The sequence below is a fragment of the Colias philodice genome, chromosome 12 (assembly GCF_061535455.1).
Source record: "Colias philodice isolate Cphi_HAF_F1 chromosome 12, ilColPhil1 Martin Lab GWU primary, whole genome shotgun sequence".
In the NCBI taxonomy this organism is placed as follows: Eukaryota; Metazoa; Arthropoda; class Insecta; order Lepidoptera; family Pieridae; genus Colias; species Colias philodice.
This window is the reverse complement of record NC_143097.1, coordinates 9,778,927-9,806,075: the sequence shown is the minus strand read 5'-3', so window position 1 is coordinate 9,806,075 and position 27,149 is coordinate 9,778,927. Positions and strand designations below refer to the sequence as shown.

Here is a 27,149-nt window from a genome sequence, read left to right as displayed (position 1 = left end):
TTAACTGGGAGATTGAGAAGGAGATTTTGGAAAATTACAAGTTGAAGAACTTTTTTTCAAACTCAAAACATTAATTGCATACAAATATTACATTTTTACATACATATTCACTTTCTAGTAACTTGATAGCAACGTACACAAAATACTAGTTTTGCCACACGATTTCAATCGGGGACGAACTAACTGGTAAAATAATTACCAATATGCTAGAATATTTAATAATATCATAAATCTCTACGAATTTAGGCCATGGCTGTACCTATGCAAAATTTCAAAAATGCATCAACAAGTTAAGACGGGTTGTGACTTGTGACACAGCAAACAAAAAATTTCAAAAGTTTAAACACAAAATAATGTAAATTAATACATTTAAATTTTAATTAAATAAGTTCATTAATTGCCTATTTTTTAAATCAGCAGTTTAATTAAAAAATAGCCTTTAAAAGCCAAATTAAAAAATATCCTTTACATTTGTTGGAGGAGGCTTTTAAATTTCCCCACAGACTGGACTAGAAAGGCTTTGTCATTTTGCGTGCTACACTATATTAACGACATAATAATATTAAAAAAAAAACATTCAGAAGTACTTATGTTAACTTATGCAAACAATTACAATACAAACTACGTCTAACATAAATAATAAATTAAATTCACAAGCAGTTTGTATAACATTTAATATCAGTATACATTAACAATGTAATAACATATTTAATAATATTCGAGTGAATTTAATAATTTTGTCAATGACGATACCGTCTTATCGGGCAGTCAATTAAATAAAACCTGTTTGACTTTAACATTTGATGTCTATAGTGAATTAGTGTTCGATAATGGACTTTATGTCAAAGGGTTAAGGTGTATGAATCGTGTGGGAATACAATAGTGTGCGTAGTTTGTGTGGCAGTAGTACAGTTGCGTCGATAAGCGGATGGCCTTGGCTGATTTGCCTTATCTTGCGAATTTTACGCGGTTTGCGGCTCGAGTGATCGCGAGGTTTGCTTTCGGTTTTCGTATTTTTATATTTGAATGGCTTTAGGAATTTTTATGTAACATGCAAGAGTGGTAATATGCATAAAATATACTTGTACTGGATAGGACAATTTATGATCGATATAGAACAATTTGGAATAAAACCTTTAAAATGCTTCAGAATATTCATTCTCTGTATGAAATATCGATGGGATATCACGAGGTCGTTTTGAAAATATCGTGTTAAAAAAATTATTTCTACGCAGCAATGTTTTCCGTTTTATCCTTATATTAGCAATTAATGAAACCGTCACGAATTCAACACCAACTTATAGAAAACAATAATGAAAATTAAAACAATATTAATACCGCATGTCTACGCGTTTGAATAAGTTTACATTTCCCCGCCAACAGTGAGGCGCGCGAATCAGCATAGCAACAGACCTGACGAGTTATATAAATAATAAATATATAGGTATTCGGCGCTTGTGCAATTAAAAATTAATAAATAGCTCCACGTGACGGTGTTAAGGTTCAAGTTATCATTATCTACACAGTACGGATTTTTAATTTGCAACTGCGTATTTGAATTTTTAACACGCTTTTGTTAGCTACATTTGTATGTTAACTTTGTATGTAGCTATTTTAGAATAGATTTTGACCCACTTGAAGGGAGACATTTAATTCAATTTGTCCACTTATCAATGACCAACTTTCCACCCGCGGCTTCACCCGCGTTTTGAAAGAAAAACCCGCATAGTTCCCGTTCCCGTGGGATTTCCGGGAGAAAACCTATTCTATATGTAAATCCAAGTTACCCTCTATATGTGTGCTAAATTTCATTGTAATCGGTTCAGTAGTATTTGCGTGAAAGAGTTACAAACACACACACATCCTCACAAACTTTCGCATAAATTATATTAGTAGGATTAGTAGGATAGGATGGACATGGAATATAATTATTTCAAGAGTTTAAGCGTGTTTTTTAGTTTTTTTTTTTTAAGAATTTCTAGTCTTAACTGGTAACTCTGGCTGTGTCGTGGTGATATATTATTATTTATTTCTTTTGTAGCTATAGGTAATACATGCGTAGGTAATCGTTTTGTATTTTCATGTCGTAATAATATTGTATCGATATTTTCATAATTTAATGTAGATTTGTATGTGTGTTTCATCGCAATAAGTAGAAATAAACGCTACTTTCGTTTTTTTCTGCGTGTAACGGCAAAGCCAATCTTTAAAACTTCTACTGGAAATAATTATATGAATACCTATTGTAATATTGTTCTATTAAAAATATTTTTTACGCTAAAAGTCATCTAAAAGCGTAGTTTTAACCTTTAAGCGCTTATATATCTATCTCTCTCTAATAATAGAATTAAAATCGTGGATCTTTATTGGACTAACCCTCGCATCTATTATTATATTAAATTACGTTTATTACCTTAGAGCTGTGCTTAGAGTTCATTTTAGACAAAAATATATTCAAAATATTAACAATAATAATTTACAATTATATATTTAACATACTTACCTAATTTTATGTTAGAATCGAATAGGTATGACAATGGAGACCAAATGCGCATAAACGAATCATACGTAATTCATAATCCTTCAAACTGAATCGCAATAACCTTTAGAATTAAATAATCAACATTAGACATAAAAATAAATAAAGGATCCTTACAAAAATAAATTGGTTTTTGTACAGTCAATAAGCGAAATAAATAATATATTAGACTTCTAGAAAATTCTATTATTGGTGACAAGAAAAGTTCTAAATAAATTTTATCTATAATAACGTAAGTACTGATATTAGCTGTTATGAATGAATTATTAAAGTTTGTATGTGTGGCTTTCTTTCCAGCAGAAAAAAGAGCGACGTCTTGGCTTTATATATTTTTTAAAGACAGTAAAATTAGAGATTTTCAAATTGACAAAATACACTTTTATAATATTATAATATTACATACACCAGGAGAAAGGTTATATTTTGCTAGTCCTAAATATAATGTTTTCGTTTAATTTTTATAAAATGGCGTAGGTATTCTTTTTTTCCAAAAATGTTTTTTTTTTCTGTATTATCTTTTTAACAAACTTTATCACACAATTCGAATCCCACTTCATGCGCAATTTATTACATAAATACGAGCAATAATAATTAATAATACTACATAGTTACTACGCATCATTCTGTAGATATCTATATATGTCGTGGCCATATCGTACATTTGCTCATTTCACGAAATGGTCGCATTTCATGAAATGGTTGAATGTCTATTGGCCACATCATGATGTGGTTTGAGCAGATCAATGATAAGAAATCGTATCTCGATATGGCCAAATAAACCGCGCGGTTTTCTCATGAAATTCATGACGATTAAAACGTAAAGTAGTTAGTTACATTAATCATTGGTAGAGGCGCTGCAAGTGTGGATGCCAAAATCGTAAAACGTTGACGATTCAACGATCTGGTCAAACTATGTTGGCCACATCATGAAATGCGACCATTTCGTGAAATGATCAATCATTTCATGGAATGAGCAAATATACGATATGGCCACGACATAAACATATGTAACGCAAATTGTTGACCTCGCACACCTATCCTTGCTGATAAATAAAAGCTGTATGTTTGATAAGCCGAAATTTTTAATACATTTTATACTATCGCTTGAATGACAATTCGATTAAAATGAAAATAAAGGTATTTCTGCCAGGGGGGTGGGTTACCATGATGTTTTAAAACGGTATTCATTCGAGTGTGGAAAGATGACAGAGTTATAATAAAGTTATCTTGCATCACTTTCCTACACTGGAAACAATACTGCTTTAAGGTGATTGCAACGATCTGTTCCCAGCCAATATCCCGCTAGATGGCGCTGAATTCTACATTTCTAGTTTATTTGAGTTTTTGCGTAATTGGAATAGTCATCAAACCTAGGAATAGTCATGGCGGTTACTGAATATTATATTTTATTGAAATATGTTATATCATTGCCTTAAAATCCACCCAATTCGGTAAAATTATGCGTTTTAACATCTGTCATTGCATACAGGGTCGTTTACACACACAGACGTATACAAAAATGATAAAGATTTAACTCTAGATGGCGTGAATGTAAAGCGCGTCACACACGGTGAAGATACTACCTATAATATTTTATCTAATCTAGTAATATTTTATATTACAGTATCTTAAGGTATCCGGTATCAGCGTTCTGACCATCATTTTTCTTTTTTCGCTGTAGAACCGCCATCCTGTTACAAATGACCCACAAAGGAGAATGACCACGGGTGGTATCGGTAAAATTTTAGTTGTGCCACGTATTCGTTATATTGTTAATTCCTATTTGTATTTATAATGATCATATGTATCAATATTAAGTCTTAATTAAACCGGATAAATTGAAATAATAGTAAAAGTAAAAGTTTTTCTTTTGAAACATGTATGAACTTTCGCATTAGTAGGAAGTAGGATTGTTATAAAAATAAAAGTTATATTTGTTGGCGTAAACTATTTTATTGTAATTTTGGGAAATAAATAATGTCAAAATTGATTACCTACAATAAAACGCTGTTTTATTTTATTACCTACATTACACTATTGTTTTTTTTTTAATCAAAACATGTATTTGAAGTAGCAAATATGATATTATGCTGATCCAAGCATTTTCACTCAAAACTAATATCAGTAATGATTTGTAAAAGTAAATTATTTCAAAATACATTTCATAACCAACAAGTAAGAATAATTATTCATACAACAACAAATCAAAAACACTATTTACTATGGAAAAAAAACCAGGAAGGTGAAAAACATATTTACGATTTCGATGCACTCGACTTTTAGTAAAATAATAGGTAAAAATATTATTATGGTTTTGATCACAGACATATCTGTGGTTTTGATTTTAGCTACTAGTATCAGAAAGCTGCGTGTTCAATGCACGTCGGGGTCCCACAACTGTGGAGGAAGGAAGGTAGAATACCTCCATCGAATAAGTGAAGTTTCTCGACATACTCGATTTGCCGGCCGGCCTCAATGAAGATTGTCCGAAAGTTGTATATGTGCTCTGTAACGAAAAAATTTCGCTAGCGCGATTCAGAGTGAGGTGTCGTACAATATACCTAATGAAGTTTTTCATCTTTTTATTTTACTGCAAATACAAAATAAAAATTAAACAATGGTAATGTAAATTCTAAACAAACTACTACCAAAATACAATTAGAACAAAAATCATTTGACTTGTTTATTTCACCCAGAGGCCAGAGGCGGCTCGTGACAAAATTGTATACCTAGGTGTTCACTTGAAATAAAACAACGAAAATACAATAGCGTTCGGGATGATTTATTACAAAAAAATGAGCACCACATTTTATAAATGTCTATAACACTAAAAATTACAAAGTACAGGCTATTTCAAAACGAATTCAATGACTAGGTATCAATAATTAGTAAATCACCGAATTTGCATTCGCGAGCGTAGGTATCCATAGTGTTTGTCACTGACGGTCACTGACCTCTATAACTTATAGTTATAGAGGTCAGTGGTGTTTGTTGTGTAAACATGTATGTATTTGAGTAGTTAGTAGCATATTATATTCTGAATTTCTGATCCATGCCTATTCACTCAAAACTAATAACACTAATGATTTGTAACAGTAAATTATTTCAATAGGTAGGTATTTGAACATTTCCCAACAAGACGTAAGAATAATTATTCGTAGGTATACAAGATACAATAACAAATCTAATACACTATTTATTATTTTATTATTTACTAGCGGTCCGCCCCGGCTTCGCCCGTGGTACATGTTTACGTTTTCTCTCCATAAGAAGTAATAGCTAGAGAGCTAGCGCAAAGCTACCTGTATGTATTTGACCAGACCTGGATTTTTGTGTGTTGATTCCCCTATACCTACTATACATGAGATGAGGAGTCACTAAGCCCAGAGTGGTGGACGGGGCGCGCGCTTAGGTAAGACAGGTGGAAATTTTTGGCGAACTTTGAAACCATTTGACCACGTCTGCCATTTTGATATTTGAAAATAGATTATTATTACTATCGGAAAATAACAATGGCAGACCATTATCACGCGGATAACATTCTGGCAGACACTTATGAAAGTGCTGAAAAAAATACAATTTTGAAAGTATTTGACCAGATCTGCCATTATATATACATATATTTTATTTATTAGGGTCTTAAAAACTTATTTTCGAAACGGCAGACATTTTCATTGCGTACAGACTTCAGCAGACAACAAAACTTTACAGACTTCAGCAGTCAACAAGACTTAGCTTCTACATGGTCAGATGTATATATGTATTACGTTCCCTGACCTTACATCAATGATTTACTTTATTAATGTTTTTATGGTCATTTACATTTAATTTTGAAAACTATGGAATAAAATTTATAAATTTGATGATACAAAACTAAATATACATTTGTAAAGAATCTCAAATATAAAGTTGTGTTGCAAATAACAAATCATCATTTAAATATTTAGTTTATTTCTTTATTTAAGAAACAATTAACAATTACAAAACAACATAAAAAAACACGCATGCATTTATTGAAATGTTCATTCATCATCACTATCGTATGGCGTTGTGTGACTCGTCTTCATAATCCATTGAATCGGATTCTGTAAAAGTAAAACGTAAATTATATAATAAAAGAAATGAGTCATTATAAACTTACCTAGTAAGGCAATGCCTTTGATGTCGCACGATGCCGCCGCGCCGCCAGTGTAGGTACTTCTGCTGCTACATGAAGATATGCTAGGGTTGCAACAAATGGGAAATAAAACAATTGTAATTATTACTATTATGATGTAATCATTTATTCATATTATGTACATTCAAAACAATTGCTATTATTAAATCTGATGTAATTATTTTTTCATAAATATATAATTATTATTAATTATATAATATATTGCACTGTGAAATATTTACGTATCACTTTATTTTTGATGTTCTTAATTGTCTTTTATAAAATTTAAGTGACGCATTCGCATTGGGATCAACAATCCGATAAGAAAAGAATGGAGACAACATATACATAGCTTTGATTTCAATTCTACAGATACAAAATATACAATCTATCTAAAATGATACAACGGATGTTTCCTGCGTTTTCTCGTCAAAATACCGAAACAACGTAATTATTGTATAGTAGTTGGGCGTGAAAGTAAAAAAACAAATGAAAAGTGTTTTCCATATGATTATTTATTAAATTTACGCGATTAAGAATAATTTCAACGATACAATTTAGTAACCGAGAATTCAGAGGATTAAAGAAAATACCTGCCTGATCATTTTATCAAACTCTAAAAGAATTATGGTTATTTCGCATCACTCGGTTTATTAGTTTGGTAATAATTATTAAAGGTAGTTACAACCCTAGCCATTGAGTCGAACGGTAGGCAACACAATATCGACTTTGTGCGGGTACATATGGTACATTTCTTCTTGCTGTGAAGCGTAATTATTATTATTAAGATTTTTTAGGCTATTTTGAATCAGCTGTTCTAATTTAATTCTAGAAATTTATTAAAACGTGATTTTTTTAAAAGTATATTATGAGTTTATAAATACCTCAACCAATAGTTATTGTGTCCTATCCTCATTTCTTTATATCTTGGTAGTTAACTAAAGTGTTAAATTTACATAACCTCAACAACAACATTTACACTGCCACTGCACTAAAACTAAACTAACTAGCTCTCTAGCTATAAGAACCATCCTCGTACTTCAAGGGATATAATAAAAAAAGAATTATCGAAATCGGTTCAGCCGTTCTCGAGTTATGCGCTTACCAACACATTTTGCGATTCATTTTTATATATAAGAAGACTAGCGGTCCGCCCCGGCTTCGCCCGTGGTACATGTTTACGTTTTCTCTACATAAGAACCATCCTCGTACTTCAAGGAATATAATAAAAAAAGAATTATCGAAATCGGTTCAGCCGTTCTCGAGTTATGCGCTTACCAACACATTTTGCGATTCATTTATATATATATATACTAGCGGTCCGCCCCGGCTTCGCCCGTGGTACATAATATTTACGTTTTCTCTACATAAAAACCATCCTCGTACTTCAAGGAATATAATAAAAAAAGAATGATCGAAATCGGTTCAGCCGTTCTCGAGTTATGCGCTTACCAACACATTTTGCGATTCATTTTTATATATAAGAAGACTAGCGGTCCGCCCCGGCTTCGCCCGTGGTACATAATATTTACGTTTTCTCTACATAAAAACCATCCTCGTACTTCAAGGAATATAATAAAAAAAGAATGATCGAAATCGGTTCAGCCGTTCTCGAGTTATGCGCTTACCAACACATTTTGCGATTCATTTTTATATATAAGATAAGATTATGTGAAAATAACCAGGAAGGTGAAAAACATATTTACGAAAACATAGTAACATAATATGGCTGTCGCTACAATAATTATATTTCAATTTTATCTTTTTATACCTAGTAGAACTGGCCGACGAATAAAAAAAATCGTATTAGAATAAATACAATAAATTACGGAACAAAAAAAGGATTGTAACTGAATTAGGTATGTTTGTTTCTGGGCGCACCGTTTTCGACGACGCGACGCGCGACGTAAGCGTATAGGTATAGGTACCTACTTTGCTAAAACAAACTAATAAAATTGTGTGTCTGTCTGAAAATTCGGAAAAGCATATTTTGCAAGTTTGTAATTACTTTGATAGTTTACCGATTTATAATAATTGTAATTGTAATTGTATAATATATAATTTGCAATGTGGTGAAATTTCATAAAAATCACGGGCCAATTTTTTGTTTTGAATCCCACCGAAAATATAATTGCGTTATTAGAATAATTAATTACTATACCTACCCACGATCAATTATTACAATATAGTCTCAAATGCATACTAGAGAAATATTGCAATTTGATTCAATTAAAATGCATAGCAAACAAAAATAAATTCACAACACAAGAAATTCCGCGCGCAAATCATAGCGCGTGTCAATGAAATCAAGAATGTTTTATATCAAGCCGACGCGGACGACGACGCGACGCCGAACAAAAGTACCTACGACGGACGACCACGCTTCGAGTTGCCAAACAACATGAGTAATAAATTGTTTACAAAAAAAACAAGTTTTCCATTTTTCTGTATGAGTAGACAGAACTTCAAAACGCCACCTGCTACGGTTTATATTATGAACGATTGTTATAAAAATAAAAGTTATATTTGTTGGTGTAAACTATTTTATTGATCAATAATTTTGGAATTTAAAATTGTCAACATTGATTACAATAAAACGCAGTTTTATTTTATTACACTATTGTTTTTTTTATCAAAACATGTATTTGAAGTACCATATAATATTATGCTGATCCAAGCATTTTCACTCAAAACTTATATCACTAATGATTTGTAAAAGTAAATTATTTCAATATACATTTCATAACCAACATGTAAGAATAATTATTATTATTCCTACCTACAACAACAAACCTAAAACACTATTTACTATGGGAAAATAACCAGGAAGGTGAAAAACATATTATTATTTACGATTTCGACGCACTCGACTTTTAGTAAAATATAGTAGGGAAACATAATATTATGGTTTTGATTTTTGCTACTAGTATAAGAAAACTGCGTGTTCAAACTACTTGTTTGTCTGTCTGAAAATTCGGAAGTACTTTGGTAGTTTACCGATTTATAATAATATTGTATACCTATATCGTTGTTTAAAAAATATTCAAACACAATAAAATATGATATATGTACTGATTTATCACTGGTTTCAGTGATGAACTGATGAGTCAATTATAGCCACTATACTTTCGTCATACGTGTGTATGATTGATGTGATTTGCAACGTGGTGATATTTCAGAAAAATCACGGGTCAAATTGTCCCACCGAAAATATAACTGCGTTATAAGAATAACTATACCTACGATAAATTATACATAATACAATATAGTCTCAAATGCATACTAGTGAAATATTTTATTTGAATCAATAAAATAAAAAAATAAATAAAAAATAATAATAATACAAAAATAAATTCACAACACAAGAAAATCCGCGCGCAAATCATAGCGCGTGACAATGAAATCAAGAACTTTCGAGCCGACGCGGACGACGAAGGAGCCTAACAAAAGTACCTACAATCATAGGCGGCTCGTGACAAAATTGTATGGCCGTGTTCACTTGAAATAAAACAACGAAAATAGGTACCTACAATAGCGTTAGCAGTACAAAAAAAATGAGCACCACATTATAAATGTCTATTTATACACTAAAAATTATAGAGTATTTCAAAACGAATTCAATTATTATTTAGCAATAATTAGAAAATCCCCGAATTTGCATTAGTGATCGTATTCATAGTGTTTGTCTACACTAATATTATAAAGAGGAAAACTTTGTTTGTTTGTTTGATTGTAAATTGTAATGAATAGGCTCATAAACTACTGGACATTTTACCAATGTTTGCAAGTTTGTGATTACTTTGATAGTTTACCGATTTATAATAATTGTATACTTATATCATTGTTTAAAAATATTCAAACACAATATGATATAGGTACTGATTTATCACTGGTTTCAGTGATGAACTGATGAGTCAATGTTAGCCACAATACTAATCACTTTCGTCATACATGTGTATGAACTATGATTGATGTGATTTGCAATGTGGTGAAATTTCATAAAAATCACGGGCCAATTTTTTGTTTTGAATCCCACCGAAAATACATATATTACTAATTGCGTTATTAGAATAATTAATTACTATACCCACGATCAATTATTACAATTTACAATATAGTCTCAAATGCATACTAGAGAAACATTGCAATTTGAATCAATTAAAATGCATAGCATACAAAAATAAATTCACAACACAAGAAATTCCGCGCGCAAATCATAGCGCGTGTCAATGAAATCAAGAATGTAATTTTATATCAAGCCGACGAGCGACGACGCCGAACTAAAGTACCTACAGTACCATTTACCTTCAGTGTACAATACAGTTTACAGACCTACGACGGACGAACAATAATGAGTAATAAATAAAAAAAAACATAGTTTCTAAGGTCATTAGTTTTATTTTATTTTATTGTTATTTTCTTTGAACGATTGGAAATGAAATTACTCAATTTTTACACAGAACTTTGATTTATTAGAATTATGCTCATTATGCATAAGATAACGAACGCGAATGCACGACATCTAGCGCGTCAATGTCTAAACATCGCCTTTCGTTTAGACATTGACGCGCTAGATCTGTAATAAGTATATAGTCTATGCGCTAGATGTCGTGCTTTATGTCGTGTTTCGCTTGGCAAAAGTCACGCACACTACTGTAGAAGTGTCAAATTTTTCCGGTATTTTACTGTTGTTTTTCTAAGTAAATATTGTAAATTATTGATTAAAAAGGTCGAACGCGCACACATTTCATTATAGAGAAGTGATAAAATGATTAGTTTTAAAGAAATAGTGTCTGTGTTAAGTGTTTAGAGGTAATCAAAAATGTATGGAGGGACGGTCGGAACATCAACCTTAAGACAATGTTTATCCCCCCTGGCTGGTTATAACTTTTGTATATATCATTAAATTTTAACTAGCTTTTAAGCTATTGCATAGCTTCTATCGCGGGCCTTGAGCGCGGGGACCGAATCCAGAAGTTCCGTAACGAAAAAACCTCACGCTCCCCACTCCGACGGGCTCGGAGGTGTGGCTTGAAGGCATACCATGCAGTAGCTTTACCGCGGCAGTCCCCCAGTGCCACACGTTTTTTTATTTGCTTCACCAGTATGCTTATATGTTACCGAATCCTTAAAGCTCGCACCGAATCCGTAAGGGTCGATTCTGACCGGCGTTAAACAGACAGATTTAAATCAAACTTTGTACATCCACTTTAATATTATATGGCCAATAAAATACTCCATGGTCTAGTGGCTTGTCCATAACTGCCAGGAAGACCTAGATTTGATCCCCGGTTGAGGCAAAAAACGGTTTCGGTCTGGTAGCGCACAGATTATACAAGCGAGGAATATTATACGGTTCTCACTTGGAGAAAATCTATAGAAAATAAATAAGACCATCTTTACTATATTATTGATCATGGCCTGAATAAAAATGCATGTTAGCCTTCAAACTAAAACTCAAACACAAACATTTATTTATTCAATTTCTTTTAGAAGCACTTTCGAATCGTCATTACATATTTTTAACAATTACCACCGATTCGGAAAGCAGTATCTATGGAGAAGAACCGGCAAGAAACTCCATAGTTCCTCTTTTATAATCATGTCAATATTACAATTTAATTTTACATAATATGTAACTTATCTAACTACATAATATATCTTAATATGCCAAAGAACTTCTTTTACTTAAGGTACCTTTTCTTCTAGTAAATAAACAGAAAGCAGATCCATTCATAATATTTCTACAAACATATACACATCGAAGTATTCTGAAGGTACTTTCATGCTCGTGCCCTGTGCTCGTGCCTTACAAAACAACGCAATCAAAACTATAAATTACAAACAGTTCAACAGTTGAATATTTCAAGGCAACATAGGCTTAAACAACCATACTCTAATCATAATTAATAATTATTAATTATTCATAGATAATTGTGTATTATGTTAATATCTTCTTCTTATATATAAAAATGAATCGCAAAATGTGTTGGTAAGCGCATAACTCGAGAACGGCTGAACCGATTTCGATAATTCTTTTTTTATTATATTCCTTGAAGTACGAGGATGGTTTTTATGTAAGAGAAAACGTAAATATGTACCACGGGCGAAGCCGGGGCGGACCGCTAGTATTATATAAAAATTCATTTACCATTACATAACATGCATACGATACGCACATGTTTCATTCAATGTACTTATCAATGATAAATTTAAGTCTTAAAATGGCGGAATTGAAACCAGATTATCATGACCTCTATATGTGTAGTATATGTATCTCGGGAGGGGTCATGATATTTTGGGCAGCATCCGTCCTACCGCAATAAGTTGAGATACGCGATGAAGGTGAACGAAGGTGAATGTTTGCACAATATTTCATTCTGATCATATGTGTGGTCCAAATCGAAATATTGTGCTGGATTATTTTAGTTCGGGAGCTGGGTTGGCGCTTTTCTTCGATATCTTATTTTAGGCTAGACATAACATATGGTTTACCTATTGTTGTTTGTAGTTAAACAGTTATATAGTTTGTGTTTTTCTTGGAAATGTGTGTCACGATTATACAGGGATTCTGGGATTATTATGGGTTCTTATAAGAATAGAATATTTGAAATCTTCTAGGACATTCAACAGGATTTTTATAAATGTAAGCTGTTGAGGCTCAAAAAGACATGTGTGTTTTTCTATGCTTTTCTATTAAAATCTATCAGCAAACAAATTACAGGTTTTTTAAGTAGAGAAGCAACTATATAACCATAGTCCTAGAACCTAGTCCATCATTTTACACTAGTCCATTTACAAATTTACTTATTTCTTCAGATAAGATTATTATACAAATTATTCCCCTCTTGTGTAAAATACTACTATTAAATTATTCCAATTATTGCATTTTCATTCATATTTCCTTTTGAACTTATTATTCCTTAAAACCAGTTAAAACTAGAAACAAGGCAACCAGATCTCGGCCTATAACTCCAATATATCCAATACAGATTTGTTCACATATTAACATTAATGAGCTCTCGGATATATTTATTTTGAGAATGTATCATCACGTGCCATCATCGATACGTAACGTAAAATTATCTGGAGGATTATACTGCGACTAGTTATTGCGACGTATTTTTTATTTAATATGCGTTTAGGAAAATTTTGGATGACTCGTTGTAGAAATGAAGTGTTTACGAACTATTCCGTTGTAAATTTAATGTTTTGTCAATAGATGATGGAAAATGCATTTGAAGCTTTATAATTATCTATACTGATATTATAAAGCTGAAGAGTTTGTTTGTTTGTACGCGCTAATCTCAGGAACTACTGGTCCGATTTGAAAAATTCTTTCGGTGTTAGATAGCCCATTTATCGAGGAAGACTATAGGCTATATATCATCACGTTAAGACAAACAGGAGTGGAACACTGCGGGTAAAACCGCAGGGCACAGCTAGTAAAGGATAACGATAGTACGTATTATGAGAACTAGAATGTTCTGTTATGTTAATGTTAATTTTGATGATTTAAAACACTACAAAAATCTGCTGTTTCATAGCAATATTTTTTTTAAATAATAATTATTGTTACATTAATGATTAAAGGTACCAGTCACCATTTTCAGTGTTCTAAAGAAGAGTCATACACTACTTGAAATGTAATCTTTCAAAATAACTACCTATAATCTCAAAATAACAATAACTCTATAAAAAATAATATTTTCTGTAGATACGCCTTTTGAACAATTTACTTTCGAATTTCTTCCTTCGTCGGAGACATTTCTTACACAAATTTGGTCACATTCACACATTTAGATGTATGGACAAACAGTTTTAAATTCAACATATATTTGTAGTACGAGTGTAAAAAGATAGAACTTATCAGTGAGATAAAAACCTGACCACGTTCAAATACAGATAACTTGAATTGCACTATTGCGCATTTCTAAATTGAGTTGTAAATAAAACGGTTACAATGTAAAAAGAAAAAACTTGGTGAGAAAGAATTTATGTCTTCTAGGCAATTATTTTACTGTAGGTACCTTACGTATTGAAAAAACCTTCGCTAAAAAGAATAGTGTTTTGTAAGCTATGATTGCACTGTTCTTACTGAATTAAATATGACAACTATGAAGATACATTGATACTTCAAATTATGATAAGTAGGTTATAAGATACTGCTGAACAAACATACAACACTACTGCTGCTAATATTAATAGGCGGTGGGGACTCTTAACATCATGTGGCCCTGCTGCTTTGCTTGCTCTGCCATGAAAAGAAAAAACACAACTTACATAACTGCTCTCGCATATGTATGGGTCAAGAATTACACCATTACCTACATATTATTACAATGTCCTACAACTTTTACAAATAGACAACACTGACTTAATGATTAATCGAAATCTAAATCTCTGAGACAAAGGTATGAGGTGATATAATCAGGCTAAAGAGACACAAAAAGAAATTCTAAACTGGTCTATTCAAAGACCTACGAAAGATAAACAGTGTTATGGCGTCGAATTAATCGCAGGTCACGTGTTCGGTGTTGAGCACACGCGAGTCTGACATATGTAGTGTCTACAGGTGACGTTGCGTAAACTGCGTATAGTGGTATAAATAGGTTAACAGAATCAATAACACTAATTAGATGCCTTTGGATTTGATGGACCTGTTGTAGATAGATCCATAGAACGTAGCAGTGAACTAGTTACATAGTGTAATATTGACATGATTTTAAAAGAGCAACTATGGAGTTTCTTGCCGGTTCTTCTCCATAGATACTGCTTTCCGAATCGGTGGTAAATGTAAAAAATGATATGACGATTCAAAAGTGCTTTTATAAGAAGTCTGATTGAATAAATAAATGTTTGAGTTTGAGTTTAGTCTGGTACATATCTTACTTTTTGTTCTCAAGGAGGCCAGTTCTTCGTGATTTCAATGATTAGTTTGGCACTGTCGTCTGTCTATGCCCCGTGGTCTTCCAAGTACAGTTTGCTTATGTCACAGCCACCTTTACCGCCTTAGGTAGGCCCTTACAGCTGCAGTTGCTGCTGCATTATGTTAACCTGGACATTAAAAGCAGAAGGTTAATGTGGAGAACTATTTACAAGATGGAAAAATAACATTACTACTGATACAAATTCTTTTTCCTGCGTGGACATCAAAAATATTAATTTGAGAATCATTTCTCCTACAAAAATTGTATCAAACGACTAATTTTCAAGTATTTACTAGGGCAAAGGCAAAGCTGGTGATGTGAATTGTGACTATACATAATATAGCTACACATACACGGTATATACAAAACAAATAATATTAAGAGCAAGTAGGTCAAAATTTTGAAGATGTTATCAACACTGGAACATCCCAAGGTGACATATTTGCTCTTGTTTCATGACGGAAGGGTCCATGTTTCGTAATCACTGACCCCTGACCCTAGATAACGTCATTCAAGAAGATTTTTATTATAATTTAGTTTATTTGCGTAAGTACGATAATGCGTGACATTCAAATGTTCGTTCTGATTGAGTAATAGTAATAGTAATAATGGAGCTATCAGTTGTATGAATTGTTTTATTAACTAAGTGTTGCTCGCGGTTTTATCTGCGATTTGCTCAGTTTATTTTAAGAATAGAATATGCGGGATAGACAATTGGGACAATACTTATTATCAATAATATTTGGATGCTTATGTATTCCATTTATTCTCCTATCTGTGTCGCACGGTTTCACCCGCATTGCTCCGCTCCTGTTGGTCTTAGCGCGCTTATAGCCTTCCTCGATAAATGGGCTATCTAACACCGAAAGAATTTTTCAAATCGGACCCTACTGGTCCCGAGAGCGCGTTCAAACAAACAGACAAACTCTTCAGCTTTATAATATTATAGTATAGATGAATCTTGGTCATACAGAAGCGTTTAAATATTTAGGTGGGTATACTTTGGCATCCTCCGTACCACAGACCATGTATCAAGATAGACTAAGCGAGTGTATGTACTTCCCGTGTCCAAACTAAGATTATGAAACTTACTTGACGCTGGCCTACACTCAGTCCGCGCTTGCAGTTCGCCAAGGAAAGACGTGAAGCTGAATAAAGTAAAATGCCGAATTACGCCGTTATAAACTGTAGAAACTCCACAGCTGTGAGTGGCCGAGTTAGCAGAGATGTTTCCTTCCACCGGTAAGTAATTTTCTAATCAGAATATGCACTATTTATTTTAAAATCAAATAAAGAATATCTGTGGAAAACGATCGTGACAAACACGGATACCAAATCATACGAAATGATTCGGAATACATTGCGGCTTTTACTTGGCACGGTAAAGATCGAGTCGTATGATAACAAGCAATGAATAGCGTCTTCTCATTTTTCTGTTCTCATTTTTCTGTCCAATTTTGTGGTTAGTGATGTTCATTTGATGCAACAGTTCTCGATTCTAATCGATTTTATAATCGAACAGAAAAATGATAATTTGAAGGAGCAATTTTTCAGAAAAAAAGGCATACATTTTTTTTGTCATTTAATACGACTTGACCTAGAACTTTTAAGTATTTAATACAAAGGTACTAAAAATAAATATTATGACATGGACGCCATTAGTTAAAGTGTCATCTTGGGAGTTTTTTAAGAAAACTCCTTATTGCTTAGACTATGTTTGTTTTTTCAGTTTTCCAAGTAACCCGAACATAAAAGAAAAATGGATTGATGCAACGGGACATAAAGATTGATTGATTGACAGTTTCATTACTTTCTTTCGATGGCCTCTCTAGTACGTAGTACACGGTAACTCAATGGGCATATGTAAGAAAAAGCTAAAACACATTAGTTTACTTGTTAGAATATTAAAAGGTTTATAAATTTATTTTATCATTCCTCTGTCTATGGTAATTATCATTTTTCTGTCTTGAATCGATTTAGTAATCGATTACGATTCATTTATTTAATTACCTCTTAGACATAGATCTAGTTTGATCTGATTTCTTTCGATTTACTTCGATGGGATAGGACGATACTAGAATCGCCGCGCGAGTGGCGTCCTAATCGATTTAGCGTAAAATGAAATTACCATCACTAAAAAGCGCTCGTGACGTCATAACGCGTCAAGGTCAGTACAAAAAATATGACACGCTTGGTTTTCATACAGATCGCGGTACTTGCGTAGTCTATCTATGTCTGTGCTCCGTACATTTCATTCATTAGCGGATAGTATATCACAAGAAGTAAGGTGAAATTGATTGTGCCATTAATATAAGCAACAGAAGTTAGAACAGAACACGAAGAGGTTAAAATTAGTATTTTTAATTTGACTATTATTACAACTAAAGCACAGATAACAAAAGAAAAACAATAGATAAAGTTGGCGCCATCTAAATCGACAACCATAAATACAATTTATACGCTATTATAGTCCACTTTCGTTTCAAATGTCGGTCCAAAAATATATACTCCCACTTAATCTCACCTTTATTTGTGTAACGATTTATGAATATTCAAATGTGCCACTAGCATTATTCACTGGCTTTTCATGCGCCCCTGTTACATATATTTCATACACTTTACCTGCATTAGCATAATCGAGGTATTGACTTATTTTAGGAAGGCTTTGTATAGCCGGGTTATTTCGTTTGTCTTTTGTGTTAAATATCTTTTTTTGGAAGTTTATTGCCTCGCTTTCACGGCTTTTGTTTTGGTTATATGTTTCACATTTGTATGTTTCTGTTTTATAATGTATGTTGGAAGTCTGATGAGTGGAGTAAAGCTTTTGTATGGGACGTTCCATAATTGAAAATTTATAAAACTTAATAACGCGTGTATTTTTCTTTGCATTTCAATTAATACTAAAAATATAATTTCACTTTATATACAAAAGATACTACTAATTAGCATTTACGTCACTCAATAATACATCAACCTAAAACCACGAAGAAAATTGTAGTATTCAGAAAAGTATCAAATAATATAGCTATAGTTTTCTTAAAATCTCAAAACATCTAGTATTAGTATTAGTAGTACATCTAGTATAACATTAAATCAAAATGAATACAAGTCCTTATATTTATGATGATGATATGTAGCTAAAACGCATCGATGATACATTAAGTATTTCGAAATAATCACACAGCCTAATCAGAGATTTGTAAAAAGCAAGCATTAATTGTAAAAAATTCCCTCCATTATCTGATTAATGAAAAGCCGATCCCGATATCCGAATATAGTATATAATCACTTTTAAAACAAATTTACAGATATTAAAGATACCACACATATTTTTATAAATAACAAATATAAGGCAATATGTTAAGAGATAAGAAAGTAATTACTAGGAAAACTTTTAGTAAAATAAATATGACTCAGATTTTTATATGTAACATATAGTCATCTGATGCTGAATAATAAACATTATAAACAAATACATTTATCCAAATATTTTTAGGAAAGGAGAGGTTATTCGGTCATTGATAAAATTAATTATTTTGTTTATTAACTATCCCTAATCTTCAACATAATGTTATTTATTGCAAATATTCTAATTTAGACTCAATACCAGAGACGTTATCGTTTGCAACAGTAAACTCAAACTCAAACTCAAACTCAAACATTTATTTGTTCAATTAGACTTCTTCTAGAAGCACTTTTGAAACGTCATTAGGTACATATTTTTAACATTTACCACCGATTCGGAAAGCAGTATCTACGGAGAAGAATCGGCAAGAAACTCCATAGTTGCTCTTTTTAATCATATCAGTTTTACAATTTTACAAATTACATATCATAAAAATTGTATGTCTGAATTGTAATTATGCATTAATTGTTTCAGATCTACAAAGGACTTGATATAGTGACAGCAAAGGCGTCGAAGACAGAACGGGATCTCGTACCACATCATTTATTGGATATACTGGAACCGAATCAGAACTTCACTGTTGTCGACTTTAGAAACAGAGCTCTTAAAATTGTATCCTTTTTTAATATGAATGATTAGAGAAGCGAAGTGTGAGAATTGGGAACTTGTTAGAAAAGGTAGTAATTTCAAAAATAACGTAGATAGACTAATCGAAGTAAGGATAGTATTTATGGAGCTACATTAATTTTACCCAAATGTATAATGTATCAAATGCATTAGACACAATTCTCAAATGTAGGTTATTAGGTAAATTTATATCTAAATTAATAAAGGATTGTAAAATATGTAATATTCGTTACAAGACTGAGAGTATCGAAGTTTAAATGTAATGTATAGACTTTAAGCAAAATTTACCCGTGGATTAGTGTCTATCTAATTGAAAAGACATAACATCATACATTTTCTTTGTATACAAATTGTAATACATAATATGAATTTCCCAAGTATGAGACTCGTAAACATTGGTACATAGTGATATAAAAACTTCTAACGCAAGTCTCATTATTTGAAGATACTTATTGACTCAGCCGCGGCCAGCCCTGGAATGCAAGCCTCTGATAGAATTAACGGCGTATTGTTCACAATTAATGACAATATTTAAACCAGTTGGTTTACACAAATGCGAGAACAGATGACAATTATCGGCGCTCTGTTGAAACTGTGTTGCATAAACTTAATGAGATATTTGAAAGATTCCGAAACCTTTTTCATGATACCTAAAGTTACAGATACTCTATTATGGTTAGGGAGCCAGGTGCAAATTTGGTTCATTATTTCCTCTCAAGAGAAAATTCGTCAGACGCATGAGAGTATAGTATTATAAAGCCTCGTGAACGTCAGCTGGCGCTCGGTTGGGGGGGTGAGCGGTTGTAGCCTCCCACGCACATAGGAAAAAAATACATTCATTCATTCATTTCCTCTCAGCTAAAAATTTGTCAAATTGTAGCTAACCCAATATCTCAACGAAAAAAAAATAGTCAGCTGGTTACAACATGGTGTATTATACGTCAGCTGGTGTCTCGAACATGAAAGTTAAATTTAAAGAAAAATTTATTTTCCGTTATTTCCTCTCAAACAAAAATTTACCTGATGATAGCTTATATGTAACTGTGGATAAATATATATGTCAGCTGGCTGTATCTTGGTGGAAAAACCGTCAGCTGATACGGGAGGCTACAACCGCTCTTCCCCCCAACCGAGCTCCAGCTGACGTTCACGAGGCTTCATAATACTATACTTTGATGCATTTTACTAATTACCGCTTGAGAGGAACTTGGTCATAAAATCTGCTGCTGGCTCCCGGACCATTAGGTTCTGTCGATTTAATACAATAGTCTTATATATAAAAATGAATCGCAACATGTGTTGGTAAGCGCATAACTCGAGAACGGCTGAACCGATTTCGATAATTCTTTTTTTATTATATTCCTTGAAGTACGAGGATGGTTCTTACGTAGAGAAAACGTAAACATGTACCACGGGCGAAGCCGGGGCGGACCGCTAGTAGAATATAAAAATGAAAAGTATGAATATTCTTACGTAGTATTTGTTAATTATATGTACCTATATTTAAGTCTTTATTCTGTTCTGTGTTTCTGGATAGCCAAATGAGAATGAGCATAACCTAGATAAATTTATGATTGATTACAAAATAATAACTCATAATTATTAGCATTACGTAAAATAATTTAAGACCAAAATGGAGCATGACATCGTGAGGTATCCAGTAATATTAATAAAGTTATGGATACAACCATATTAGATGTCAGTCAGAACAACCTACGCTGTTTATCAGTATCTTATTCATCAAATATACAAATAACTGAGCCAAACTAATAAACTTTAATGCGATTGACACCTACAAGCCACTAATTTCTGCCGCTCATCGTTAAATCGGATTACCTCTGTGTAGGCTTTTGCTGAGTTTACTGCTCAGTTTTATTGGCTACACAAAAACTTAAACTGTATAAACGTAGGAGCTCGGTTACTTCACTATCGGTGTAGTTTATTGCGCACTTTCTATAATAAGATAGATCAGACGCGCCAAATAGGATGCAAAAAGATTGCAAAGTTATTTTAAGTGTCTGAAAATTATCAATAACTTATCCTTAATTTTGTATCAGATAGAAAATTTAACACAGAAAGGTAAAATTCCCATCATAGTGGGCGGTACAAACTATTACATCGAGTCGATTGTATACAAAATACTAGTTGAAGACATGGATGACACGAATGCTTTACTGTGGGATTGTAGTAGACGCAAAAGAGACTTTGTTGATGAAGATCCAGAAGGAGGTAAAAAAATTAAAACTGAAACTGACGATGAAGAAATAAAAAATAAACATGATGCAGCTTATGATAATGACAAAAAAGATGTTCAAATCGAAATAAGCAAAACAAAGATTCAAGAAGCTGTTGACAATGAAGCGAAAATGACAAGTGAAGAAGTTCATGATATATTAAAAAGTATTGACCCTGTAATGGCTTCGCGACTGCATCCTAATAATCGACGTAAAGTTTTGAGGTAAGTGGCTATAATTTACCTTTACTATTCAGTAACTACCGTGAGAAGACATTATCTATACCTACTATCCATACTAATATTATAAATGCGAAAGTAACTCTGTCTGTCTGTCTGTTACTCAATCACGCCTAAACTACTGAACCAATTTTCATGAAATTTGGTATGGAGATATTTTGATACCCGAGAAAGGACATAGGCTACTTTTTATCCCGGGAAAATGACGCAATCCCGGAAATCCCACGGGAAAGGGAACTATGCGGGTTTTTCTTTGACTGCGCGGGCGAGGCCGCAGGCGGAAATCTAGTAATATTATAAAGCTGAAGAGTTTGTTTGCTTGAACGCGCTAATCTCAGGAACTAGGTCCGATTTGAAAAATCTTTCGGTGTTAGATATCCCATTTATCGAGGAAGGCTATATACCATCACGATTCACGCTAAGACCAACAGGAGCGCAGCAATGCGGGTAAAACCGCGTGGCACAGCAAGTAAATAATATGAAGCCTCGTACATGGGTTTGTAAGTATCGACTTGAGAAATTATAAGATTTTACTCAGCTAATAACTACTTGAAAACGATCAGTGTTAAACCAGTTGATTATAATTTTTAATTGGTACTTTAAATAGATAAAAGGTTAAAAGGTTTATACTAAAATTTGATAATAGACGAATCAAAGATGACGCTTGTAAAAAAATATCCTATTAATTATTGATTACTATGTTTCATAATTTGTTAAAAGACATGTTATCCAGATTTCACAAAACTACATATTCATTGATTCGTATAAAGTAAGGCTTTCAATACCGCAATAGTTAGTTTTTGCACAATAAACCTTAATCTATGTATTTTTATGTCTCACATATTTCACTAGCAATGTTGTTGGCGACGTAAACATGTTCTTATGCAAAGTTTTTGTACCACTCAATCTCATAAAAATAAACATTATAAAACGCAAATAAATACACCAAAATAAACGCATACTAATGAGGCGGCAGGCAAAATATGTCATGTCATTATTAACATTTAAATACAAGATCAAATCGCTTATAACAAATTGTGTAATTAAAAGAATTCATTCAACAAGTCTTATGAATGGATCGTCGACGACATCTCTCACATCAATTATTGTGTATTATGACCTCTAAGGCATTGTAATTAGATCCATGTGTGTTATCTGCTATCTATGTGAACGCCTATTACACCACAATTTATCTCGTCGTTGGGTAACCCTTAACATTTCCTGTACGTGAGTCAATAATTCTGGGAAACGGTGTGTTTTTTCTTTTATCGATAGGGTCGTTCGCAAGAGGAAATGGTAAATCAACTGGCGAGTTAATTCAACTAATATACAGTACAATTATTATAAATGCGAAAGTTTGTGAGGATGTGTGTGTGTTTGTTACTCTTTCACGTAAATACTACTGAACCGATTACAATTAAATTTAGCACACATATAAAAGGTAACTTGGATTAACATATAGGATAGGTTTTATCCCGGAAATCCCACAGGAACGGGAACTATGCGGGTTTTTCTTTGAAAACGCGGGCGAAGCCGCCGGCGGAAAGCTAGTATATTATGTATTATGGATTCTTATGAAATTTCTTGAATTATTTAATATATATAAATATGGTAACCTCGTTATTGACCTTCCCTATTCGAAGCTACATATTGTTTGAATTAAGTTTAAAAGGGTGGGAAATAATTAGTGGGATGGCAACTATTTTAATTATCTGTACTGATAATAAATCAATAGATTAAATCTAATGGATTTAAAAACATATTCTTAACAAATACTATATTTCACAGGATTATTGTTGGAATTTTCATTTTGGAAGAATTTATAATCGGCTCCTAAGATATCTAATAAGTTTTATGATTTGATTAATTGATTTATAATGTCTCAATTAACGATAATATCATAAATAATTATTGCACCAACGCTAAGAAACACACTAAATAAAGAAAACCGATTAACGTAGTCAAAATACACTAACTGAAAATTGGTTGTATTAATTAATAACTGATCTTTAAATACAAAATAATATTACCTATTTGTTTAAGGTTGATGTTCCGACCGTCCCTCCATACATTTTTGATTACCTCTAAACACTTAACACAGACACTATTTCTTTAAAACTAATCATTTTATCACTTCTCTATAATGAAATGTGTGCGCGTTCGACCTTTTTAATCAATAATTTACAATATTTACTTAGAAAAACAACAGTAAAATACCGGAAAAATTTGACACTTCTACAGTAGTGTGCGTGACTTTTGCCAAGCGAAACACGACATAAAGCACGACATCTAGCGCATAGACTATATACTTATTACAGATCTAGCGCGTCAATGTCTAAACGAAAGGCGATGTTTAGACATTGACGCGCTAGATGTCGTGCATTCGCGTTCGTTATCTTATGCATAATGAGCATAATTCTAATAAATCAAAGTTATGTGTAAAAATTGAGTAATTTCATTTCCAATCGTTCAAAGAAAATAACAATAAAATAAAATAAAACTAATGACCTTAGAAACTATGTTTTTTTTTATTTATTACTCATTATTGTTCGTCCGTCGTAGGTCTGTAAACTGTATTGTACACTGAAGGTAAATGGTACTGTAGGTACTTTAGTTCGGCGTCGTCGCTCGTCGGCTTGATATAAAATTACATTCTTGATTTCATTGACACGCGCTATGATTTGCGCGCGGAATTTCTTGTGTTGTGAATTTATTTTTGTATGCTATGCATTTTAATTGATTCAAATTGCAATGTTTCTCTAGTATGCATTTGAGACTATATTGTAAATTGTAATAATTGATCGTGGGTATAGTAATTAATTATTCTAATAACGCAATTAGTAATATATGTATTTTCGGTGGGATTCAAAACAAAAAATTGGCCCGTGATTTTTATGAAATTTCACCACATTGCAAATCACATCAATCATAGTTCATACACATGTATGACGAAAGTGATTAGTATTGTGGCTAACATTGACTCATCAGTTCATCACTGAAACCAGTGATAAATCAGTACCTATATCATATTGTGTTTGAATATTTTTAAACAATGATATAAGTATACAATTATTATAAATCGGTAAACTATCAAAGTAATCACAAACTTGCAAACATTGGTAAAATGTCCAGTAGTTTATGAGCCTATTCATTACAATCAAACAAACAAACAAAGTTTTCCTCTTTATAATATTAGTGTAGACAAACACTATGAATACGATCACGAATGCAAATTCGGGGATTTTCTAATTATTGCTAAATAATAATTGAATTCGTTTTGAAATACTCTATAATTTTTAGTGTATAAATAGACATTTATAATGTGGTGCTCATTTTTTTTGTACTGCTAACGCTATTGTAGGTACCTATTTTCGTTGTTTTATTTCAAGTGAACACGGCCATACAATTTTGTCACGAGCCGCCTATGATTGTAGGTACTTTTGTTAGGCTCCTTCGTCGTCCGCGTCGGCTCGAAAGTTCTTGATTTCATTGTCACGCGCTATGATTTGCGCGCGGATTTTCTTGTGTTGTGAATTTATTTTTGTATTATTATTATTTTTTATTTTTTTTTTTATTTTATTGATTCAAATAAAATATTTCACTAGTATGCATTTGAGACTATATTGTATTATGTATAATTTATCGTAGGTATAGTTATTCTTATAACGCAGTTATATTTTCGGTGGGACAATTTGACCCGTGATTTTTCTGAAATATCACCACGTTGCAAATCACATCAATCATACACACGTATGACGAAAGTATAGTGGCTATAATTGACTCATCAGTTCATCACTGAAACCAGTGATAAATCAGTATATCATATTTTATTGTGTTTGAATATTTTTTAAACAACGATATATACAATATTATTATAAATCGGTAAACTACCAAAGTACTTCCGAATTTTCAGACAGACAAACAAGTAGTTTGAACACGCAGTTTTCTTATACTAGTAGCAAAAATCAAAACCATAATATTATGTTTACCTACTATATTTTACTAAAAGTCGAGTGCGTCGAAATCGTAAATAATAATATGTTTTTCACCTTCCTGGTTATTTTCCCATAGTAAATAGTGTTTTAGGTTTGTTGTTGTAGGTAGGAATAATAATAATTATTCTTACATGTTGGTTATGAAATGTATATTGAAATAATTTACTTTTACAAATCATTAGTGATATTAGTTTTGAGTGAAAATGCTTGGATCAGCATAATATTATATGGTACTTCAAATACATGTTTTGATAAAAAAAACAATAGTGTAATAAAATAAAACTGCGTTTTATTGTAATCAATGTTGACAATTTTAAATTCCAAAATTATTGATCAATAAAATAGTTTACACCAACAAATATAACTTTTATTTTTATAACAATCGTTCATAATATAAACCGTAGCAGGTGGCGTTTTGAAGTTCTGTCTACTCATACAGAAAAATGGAAAACTTGTTTTTTTTGTAAACAATTTATTACTCATGTTGTTTGGCAACTCGAAGCGTGGTCGTCCGTCGTAGGTACTTTTGTTCGGCGTCGCGTCGTCGTCCGCGTCGGCTTGATATAAAACATTCTTGATTTCATTGACACGCGCTATGATTTGCGCGCGGAATTTCTTGTGTTGTGAATTTATTTTTGTATGCTATGCATTTTAATTGAATCAAATTGCAATATTTCTCTAGTATGCATTTGAGACTATATTGTAATAATTGATCGTGGGTAGGTATAGTAATTAATTATTCTAATAACGCAATTATATTTTCGGTGGGATTCAAAACAAAAAATTGGCCCGTGATTTTTATGAAATTTCACCACATTGCAAATTATATATTATACAATTACAATTACAATTATTATAAATCGGTAAACTATCAAAGTAATTACAAACTTGCAAAATATGCTTTTCCGAATTTTCAGACAGACACACAATTTTATTAGTTTGTTTTAGCAAAGTAGGTACCTATACCTATACGCTTACGTCGCGCGTCGCGTCGTCGAAAACGGTGCGCCCAGAAACAAACAT

General features: G+C 32.3%; 1 protein-coding gene across 1 annotated transcript in view; it reads left to right on the top strand.

Moving 5' to 3' along the window:
* LOC149484242 (uncharacterized) overlaps positions 1-27,149 on the top strand; it is a 203,033-nt gene that overhangs the window by 59,176 nt on the left and 116,708 nt on the right. The window contains exons 2-3 of the mRNA XM_089701823.1: positions 19,506-19,643; positions 21,716-22,116. Coding sequence (XP_089557949.1) covers positions 19,506-19,643; positions 21,716-22,116 — 539 coding nt within the window. The remainder of the gene's footprint in view (positions 1-19,505; positions 19,644-21,715; positions 22,117-27,149) is intronic.